General features: G+C 44.5%; 1 protein-coding gene across 1 annotated transcript; it reads right to left on the bottom strand.

Annotated features, from left to right (window-relative positions):
* On the bottom strand, positions 1-7798 carry LOC143279890 (kelch-like protein 21). Its single transcript, XM_076584192.1, has 2 exons — positions 5881-7798; positions 1-1178 (listed from the first exon to the last, which is right to left on the bottom strand). Exons 1-2 carry the CDS (start codon positions 6799-6801, stop codon positions 279-281), a joined length of 1821 nt encoding a protein of 606 aa, XP_076440307.1. The 5' UTR covers positions 6802-7798; the 3' UTR covers positions 1-278.
* Positions 7799-9519: the final 1721 nt, after the last annotated feature.

The raw sequence follows: 9519 nt of genomic DNA, 5'->3' as shown, positions 1-9519 counted from the left end.
CCCACATCCCCACACCCACAAAATCAAGTTCAGTGAATGGTTTCATCTTGTATACCTTACTCAAACACAAACACCGACACTCAAACCACAACAAATCCAAGTTCAGAGAATTGTCTCATCCAATTTCTTGCAACATAACCAAAAATTCCATCCAAAACAATTTCCCTCCAACCAACAAAGCCTTGGACCATTCAGGTGATGCCCTGTCTACACCACACACAGACATGTACAGACCTCAAGCCATGCACAAACCGACATCACACGGTGTCCTCCACCCCCTAACTCATCTCCAGCTTGACACAGCCGTGCATGGCGCGCCCCTCCTTGAGGTCCTTGCCCATGGTCCAGGTGCTGGTCTCGGGGTCGAAGCACTCCACCAGGCGGCTGGGCTTGGAGTCAATCAGCCCCCCGACCAGGTAGATCTTGCCCTGCACCACCACCGTGCCGCTGTGCTTGCGGGCATACTTGGGGTAGGGCAGGCTGCGGAAGGTGCGCTTGGCCGCATCCAGGGCGATGAACTCCTTGCGGTCCTCCCACAGGATGTAGAAGACGCTGCTGATGACCACAATCTGGGCGTACTGGATGATGCGGGGCAGCACAAACTGCTCGCCCGTGGGCTTGATCATGTCGCCCACGATGTGGTAGCTGGTCATGGTGTCCACGGCGCAGTCCCCGCCCTGCAGCCCCCCCACCTCCACGATGGTGGAGTTGTACAGCACCAGCTGCGACTGTTTCCGCGGGAACATGGTGCGCCCCGCAGCCGTCCACGTGTTGGTGGCCGGGTTGTAGCACTCGATGGTCTCGATGTTCAGCAGCTTGTTGAGCTCAAAGCGCAGCCCCCCCACCACGTACAGCCGCTCGTCGATGACGGCTGAGGAGTGGTGGGCACGCGGCTTCAGCATGGGCTGCATCTCCTTCCAGGTGCGCCGCACGGCGTCGAAGCGCCAGGTGGTGGCCACAATGTGGCTGTTGAGGATGCCACCTGTCACGTAGATGGCGTTGTGCAGCACGGTGGCCGAGAACCAGGAGATGAGCTGCGGGAAATCCGGCAGGGGCAACCACTTGCCCTTGTGCGGGTCGTACATCTCCACTGTCTGAGTCAGGTAGGTGCTGTCCTGGGGGATGCCTCCGATCACCACCACCACCTCCTTGGCCACTGTCGACGGCCGTGGCTGCACCTGACAACAACAACACAATAATAATCATGATAATGAAACTAAAAGACATTTGTATCAGTAGCGCATTTCCCTTAGTAAAGTTACACTCAATATGCTTGCAATTGCCCTTACACATGCAACCACACCCAAAAAAATATCAACCACACTCAACCATAAACACATGAACCCATGAGCACAAAACAGCTCCTATAAGAAAACAGCGTGTACAGACATACAGATGAACACAAATGTACACATGCAGTCCATTACCCATACTACGTGAGTAGCAAAAATTTGAAAACCACATGTTTGTGCAATATTACACACACACACACACACACACACACACAGAGAGAGAGAGAGAGAGAGAGAGAGAGAGAGAGGGATAAATAGTTCTGTTTCCATTAGACATATCAAAAGGGTCAAAACCCTAGATGAGCAAAAAATTAATTTGAAAACCACATGTTTGTGAAATATTCAATACATATTCACACACACAAACACACACAGACCCACGCTCACACACACACACACACACACACACACACACACACACACACACACACACAAACACACATACACACACACACACACACTCTGTGACACAGGGATGTATGGTTTTGTTTCTATTATTCTACAACCATTTTCCACTCCAAAAGTTGAACTGAAACAAACCAAAATGGTTGAGAATTATGTTTCAATAATTACTTAACTTAAAACTTATAAATCAACAATAAATCTAAAGCAGGATAAAACTGCTTTGTGATACTGTCAGAAACAAACAAAAAACAAAAACCACAATGCAACTCAAGTCAAAAAGGTGGGGTTTTTTTTCTCAAAATGTTAAGTTATTCATATCTGAAATGCTTCTTTTAAACTGTTGATCACTTTTTCTTCTTTTTTCTTTTTTTATTCAACGGCAAAAAAAAAAAAAGAGATGGAGATAAATACAATGAAGAAAAGAATAGGAGGAGGAAGTAGCATAGACGATGATGATGAATCAAATCAATCAACTAATCAATCACTTTGTCTTCATTGTTTGAATGCACAGAAATTCGCCTTCAGGCTTGTCATAAAGAATGACTCAGCAATCTTTCTACAGGTTTCAATTTGACAGCCAGTGTTCACATTTTTCATCATTTAAAATTGTTTTGATTGCTTTAAATGCACATTCACTTAGCTTTGGTGGTGATGGTCGTGTGTGCGGGCGGGGGGGCGCGGGTGCGGGAGGGGTGGGGGGTGGGGGTGGGGGCGGGGGGCGTGCGTGCGTGTGTGTTTGTGTGTATCTGTGTGTGTGTGTGTGTGTAATATCTGTGTGTCTGCTTTTAATTTCATGTATGTGTGCAAATGTGAGTGTGGGTTACATTCATGTTGTTTCAGTTTCAGTTTCAGTAGCTCAAGGAGGCGTCACTGCGTTCGGACAAATCCATATACGCTACACCACATCTGCCAAGCAGATGCCTGACCAGCAGCATAACCCAACACGCTTAGTCAGGCCTTGAGAATGTTGCTTTTTTTGTATATCAACCTCAAGTGATTGATATATGGCCAAAAGGGATTTGCAACCATTCCAGGAAAGTGGGGGAGGGGACCTATCCCAGTACCTGATACTTCTATTAAGTTGTAATAGTCTAGTGGCTAAGACCTTACATGGTATGTGTGTTTGAGTGAGTGTGTGGTGTGTGTGTGTGTGTGTGTGTGTGTGTGTGTGTGTGTGTGTGTGTGTGAGAGAGAGAGAGAGAGAGCGTGAGTCTCTGTGTGTGTGTGTGTGTGTGTGTGTGTGTGTGTGTGTGTGTGTGTGTGTGTGTGTATGTGTGTGTGTTTGTGTGTGTGTGTGTCTGTGTGTCTGTGTGTCTGTGTGTCTCTGTGTGTCTGTGTGTCTCTCTGTGTGTCTCTGTGTGTCCATGCATGCATGTCTCAGCCACTGTGTGAATAGGTGTCTGAACATGTATACACTAATACAGTGCTGTATACATATATTACCAGCTTACAACAGTGCCTGTGTGTGTGCATGTACTCATGCACATGATAATGTGTCTTCAGTAGTACAGGTACATACCTTAAGCCCATCATTCTAAACTACAAAAAGGCTCTAAAGGCTTGACCAGTACACTGGGTCCATGTTGAATAATCGGTGTAGGTCAGGTGTCAGCTCTTTCTTCCATGAGGTATTCTATTATATCTATATCATTCTCCTTAACCATAACCATCTTATTCAAAACTTACTGTCTATTTTATCATGTTACTTTAATAATAACAACAATAATAATAATAATAATGGATACTTATAATAAATTTGTTTGGGTTATTAACTGTTAACAAACTTCCCTGTGTGTGTGTGTGTGTGTGTGTGTGTGTGTGTGTGTGTGAATGTGTGTGTGTGTGCGTGTGTGCATGCGTGCGTGTGTGCGTGCGTGCGAGCGCACGTATATCATGCATTTTTGTGGGGGGAGGGGGGTGTATATGCATGTGTGTGCAGTGTGCAAGTACAATACTGCTTAACTATTGATTTGTTTCAAAGAAAATGACAAAATGAAATTACATTACTTGATTCTTTATGAATTCTTTTATTTCTGCACTGCGGCATATGTAATGATGCACTCCTATTAAATGCAAAATACCTAGTATGAAACAAAACTCAAAAAAGATTTTTTTGTTGTTGTTGTTTACTATTACTTATCAGCTTTTCTGCAAGTGTTCTTATTCACTCATTTTAAGTTTCAACTTAGATTTGTACACACTTGCATGCATGCACAGTTTTCAGTTTCAAGGAGTGTCAAAGCATACAGGACTGAGCCATATGTACACCACATCTGCTTTCAAAACATTTTTTTTTTCTTTTTTAAAGGAATGAGGGGCAGATGCCTGACCTACAATTTGACCCAACACATTGGTAAGGCCTTGAGAGCTTACCAAATGCTGCAAGGAAACACACATGCACGCACGCTCATACGCATGCACACACACACACACGCACACAGTGAACCAATCACACACTCTCCCAAAACCCTGAAACTTTTCTGACTCTGATAAGAGCTAAACTATCATCAAGACTCCATGACCTAGCAAAGTCCTGAGATAAGAAAAACAAAACAGTCTCTTTGGAAAGGTCCTGTAAAGTTCAAGGTCTTTTATAATATTAGTTTTAACAAGATACTGAGGTATGATCACCATCCTAATGGATACTTAAAAACTCTGTATGACTCAACATGGTACTCCGTATGACTCAACATGGTACATATTAACACTTGAACTAGTGAAACTAGAAGGGAAATTCTACTCTTACAATCAGTACATGCAAAGACAATTTGATAAAAAAAAAAAAACATTTTCCTGTTGCAGCTGTTGAGAAAAAAAATAATGCGCACAATCTATGAAAATAAATATTTTATAGATGATGATGATATGGATCCTTATGTCCATCACCTATCCTCGGTCAGAAACCAAGCTCCAAGCGGTTTACAAACATGTTGCAGGCTGCCAACCTGGGAAGAGCCAACTCAGAGCTGCATCACTCGTTTCCTTTGTCATTCAATCAGGTTTTCGTAACACACACTCACACAGATATATTTGTAACTTTTTAGTGATTAACTCATTAAGTATGAGCTTTTTTTATTTTTGTTACCACCCCTGTACACACACACTCACACAGATATATTTGTAACTGTTTACATTAAGTATGAGCTTTTTTTCCTTTTTGTTACCATGCCTGTACACACACACTCACACACACACACACACACACACACACACACACACATATATATATATATATATATATATATATATATATTTGTAACTTTTTACATCAAGTATGAACTTTTTTTTTTCGTTACCAAGCCTGTACACAGCCATACTCCATTTTAAGGGGTGTGCATGCTAGGGGTTTGCATGCTGGGGGTGTACATGCAGGGTATGTTCTCAATTTCCATAATCAACCAACATGGATTACATGATCTTTAACATGCCTATTTGTGTGCAAAGGGGATTCAGGCACCAGCAGGTATACGTTGAGCAAGGAGATCAGAAAAATCTCCACCCTTAACTCTTAACCTGTCAGGTGTGCTGAAACCAGGGATAAATTGATCTCAGAAAACTTGAGCAAAAATCCAGCGCTCTAACCATTCAACCACTGCACCAGTCAACTTATGTTTGATCATGATGACTATCCATTGAAACATTGACATAAATCACCCATATCCCATAATATCCCCCTCAACACACACACTGACTCCTCCCACATTCTCCATGCCCCTTTGCCCCCCCCCCCCCCCCCCACACACACACACATACACCCTCTCCCTACATCCTTCGTGAAAGTTTGTCCACACACACACACACACACTTGTACACACACATTCACACGCACCATCCCTCCACACCATCCATCCACACAAACACTTGTACACACACGTACACACACATTTGTATACACACACTCTCACACACACGCTCACCCTCCCCACATCTTCTACCCATAGCCAACACTCACTTTCAGTTCCCAAGAAAGTAGCATGATCCACTGATCTATACACACACAAAAATAGACATATATCAAGTGTGCATGCAGGTTCACACACACACACACAAACACACACACACACACACATACTTAGCAGTAACTTGTACACCTAAAGTTTTTATGTTGTGAGACCCATACACATGATAACTGATATATATGCCTGTCTTCATACTGGTCACACATACATGTCAAAGGCCTTACCTGGTTGTCCTGCATGCTTCGTCGTCGTTTTCCCATCTGCCCTTCCATGGATGTCTTGAGCTGCTGGGCCTCTGTCACCAAGGAGTAACACTCTGACGACCCCGACACCAAGGGATCCCGCTCAATCAGTCTGAGGCTGCTCATGTCAAGCACCCCCAACCGCACACTGTTTAAAAGCTCAGGAAGGTAAGTGCGACGCTCGTCGACATCAAACTTGACCCACCTCATGACTGCCTCGTAGACTATTTCTTCATTTCGAACATCAATCAAATCACTGCTGATGAAAAGCTTGAGCCGTTCTAGAGAAAGTTCCAGAAATTCATCAAACTCCACCACACTGGAAAAGTTCTCTAAAATGTAAGAGTGCGCACTTTGCTGGAGTTTGGTGCAATTGTGTAAAGACGCAAAGTTTTCCATTTCTAAACAGTTTGAAGGATGAAGCTGCCGTCGTAGAAATTCAGCACAGGCTTCCACAATGCTAGGATACTCAAAGTGATTACCAGCTGCCAGCATTTCCTGAGCATTGTCATGGGTGATTTCTAATTGCCCACTGTAAGCGTAATCAATTATTCTCTTCAGAGTCCAGGCTGAAACATCACTGAAGGAAATACGAATCTCACGACTCTCCTTCAAGTCGCTGGTGAACATTGCTTGGAAGTAAGGACTGCTCACTGCCAAGACATTTCGATGGCAAGGGAACTCTTCATGCTCTACACACAGTATAGTATCAGTAAAGACGGAATCACTGCGGAAAGCATTCAGTCTGCTGAGAATTTCTCCTCCATAGTCAGGATCATGCAGAATATACCTGCTCTGATCTGGTGTCATCTCGCTGCCTCTTCGCTCCATGGCTGAAAGCTTTGTACTCTGTGTGCTGACTACTTCAAAAGATCTACCTCTTAGATTGCCAATAGCAGGCATGGACAAAAGCCTAGTTTTACGCGTGGGCAACTAATCTCTCGTCTAAAATCACAGATGTGCGTCACTGCCAAGTAAATGACACGGTATTAATGTCAACCCTGCTTCAGCGTGTGTGCAGGACAGGACAGGACTGGCCACACACCAGTGAACATGTGCACACTCCACTGAGTAACTATACAAAGATTAATCTCAGGCCAGTCTCTAGTTACACTGGGCATTGTTCTCCGTGGTCCAAAGCCGTGATCCTTCTCACCTCTCATGCAGGGTCAGTTTTACTCCACGTAATCCCGGTGATGTTTTTTCTTCTGAGTGCTGCGTCTTGCGGGTGCTCTAAACTTAAGTCAAAGCTGAACTAGAAAACTGCTCACACTCGACTGCGAAATGCTTGCTGAAAACTGAAAATGCCATAGAATGTTGCTTTGACCAAAAGAAAACTCTCAAAACAAAAAATGGTGGAATACAATCAGAGATTTCTCAACATGAATTACAATATGTGACTGGTTTATAGCATTCTCTTTTGTTTATGTGAGCCGTTTCACAAGTACCTCTTTTCGATTAATTAAATTATTATTTTAAAACAACCATCTACGATATAGATCCCGAAAGCAGTTGATAGAATTCCATCGCCTCGCTTCCGTTACCTTTCCAATAAAATTAATGCAAAAAATACAAAGATAAAAGTCTGTCGTCAACATGGAACGAAAACCGATATTCACATTAAATCCGTGGCTCCGAGCGCCCTTACTTTCCTGGTGAAAGAACGTTCGTCTCTGTCAATGCACCAAGACGGGTCGACAAAGCGTCAAGACTCAAGGTCCGTCGTCTGCTGGCCATTTATCGTCTGCTACTGTTGGTTCAGTGTTCACATTACACGGCTGTTTGCACTCGGACGCTCGGCGACTGTCAAACAGTGTAACAAAAGCTCAATAATATTGCTCGCTGTTCTGAGAGTGGCTCGTGAAAAGAACGGTGTTGGCTGGCTAGACTCTCGCACGAGTCCAATGGGTTCCGCCATGTTGGACTCTTCAATGGGAAAGTCGTGACGTCATGGCTGACGTCATGGGATTCCCTGTCGTTTGTGCAACGTGCATTCAGCTGCAACTGATCTCTATCTTTCCGAAGACGATGACGCAAGCACCAAATTCTTCAGGTGGTGATCCACCGAGGAGCAAATGCTAACGGTTTCAACTCAAACTGTCTGCGTATTTCAGTGTGTGCATTAAAGGACCGTGGTCACCTTGAACAGTTGATCCTTGCAGTTTGCTTGGAATGTTTATACATTCTTCTGCATGCCCACGTGTGTGTGTGTGTGTGTGTGTGTGTGTGTGCGCGCGCGCGCGTGTGTGTTTGTGTGTGTGTGTGTTCTGAGTACTATGGTGCGCGTTAAATGTTTGCTGCATTGCGTTTAATGCAGTGACACAAACCATTAATGTCTGTCACCACTGGCATGGGAATGGACAGAAATTCGATCGAAATTCGTTGTGACCATGAAAGCAGACATATATTGCACTAAAGCCAAAGAATATGACACAATTCAGTGTATGTTCTGCATCCAGTCTCTGTGTGTGTGTCAGTGTACCGTGTGTGTGTGTGTGTGTGTGTCACTGCGGTGCCAGTAGTATGTGTGTGTGGCGTGTGTGTGTGTGTGTGTGTGTGTGTGTGTGTGTGTGTGTGTGTGTCAGTGTGTCACGGTGTGTGTGTGTGTGTGTGTGTGTGTGTGTGTGTGATGCCGGGATTCAGATGAGAATGAGAATAAGATGCAGGCCAATGGTGTTACCACAACACGGCAAAGCACATAGATTTGAAACTGAAAAACTAAATGACATGGTCAGTGTACAGAATTTATTCTCCTTGATATATGAGCAGCGGCCTTTCAAGATTTATTCCGGCCTCGAGTCATGCTCAGGAGACACTGAGACACTTCTTCCTCCTTCATATCAGGTGAACACCTTCATCTTGTTGAAGATTACTTCACACTCAAGGGGGAAACATTCCAGTGAAAAACAAAACACAAAAAACAACAACAAAAACAAAAACACCTTGCCGTACCTGAACTTGACTTTCTGTTCTGATCAGGTGAACACCTTCATCTTGTTGAAGATTACTTCACACTGAAGGGGGAAACATTCCTGAAAAAAAATAAAACAACAACAACAACAAAAAACCACCTTGCTACCTGAACTTTCTGTTCTGATTTGGTGCAGGAATATCTCTATACCAAGGGTGCCGGCAGGTGCTGCACTGTCTGGGAGCACATTCTACTCCGGGATGGTCCTTCAGTGGGAAGAAGGGGTATTTGCGGTACTCCGGCCCGGTTCTGCCGGAGGGAATCGGGACTGGGAGTCAGTTGCTGGGGCGGGCTCGACTGACATCTGCCACTGAGATAGGGAACTGGGGACAGAGCCGTACTGGCTGTCTACTGAGAGGTAGGTGTGTGTGTGTGTGTGTGTGTGTGTGTGTGTGTGCGCGCGCGTACGTGCGTGCGTGCGTGTGTGTGTGTGTAGCTCGCAGAAGTTTGTAAGGCGTGCTGGTGCCTTTTTTCCTCTACACTTCCAACTTGCGAAGATCTTCTTGTGCAAACTGTGTCGTCTACAAAGAGTCTATCACTGGAAATGATCTGGCTGGGCAGGTCGTAGATATATAGAAGGAACAATGCTGGACCGAGAACAGAGCCTTGGGGAACTCCTGAAACCACTGAGATTAAGCTCAACCACACCT

Source organism: Babylonia areolata, chromosome 3 (genome assembly GCF_041734735.1).
Source record: "Babylonia areolata isolate BAREFJ2019XMU chromosome 3, ASM4173473v1, whole genome shotgun sequence".
Lineage (NCBI taxonomy): Eukaryota > Metazoa > Mollusca > Gastropoda > Neogastropoda > Buccinidae > Babylonia > Babylonia areolata.
This window is presented reverse-complemented; position numbering and strand designations above follow the sequence as displayed.

Excerpts from the sequence above, each read along its gene's own strand:
- LOC143279890 (XM_076584192.1), bottom strand. The coding sequence starts at position 6,801 with ATGCCTGCTATTGGCAATCTAAGAGGTAGATCTTTTGAAGTAGTCAGC. Across the intron at positions 1,179-5,880 it reads GAAGCATGCAGGACAACCAG|GTGCAGCCACGGCCGTCGAC; the intron begins GTAAGGCCTTTG and ends TGTTGTTGTCAG.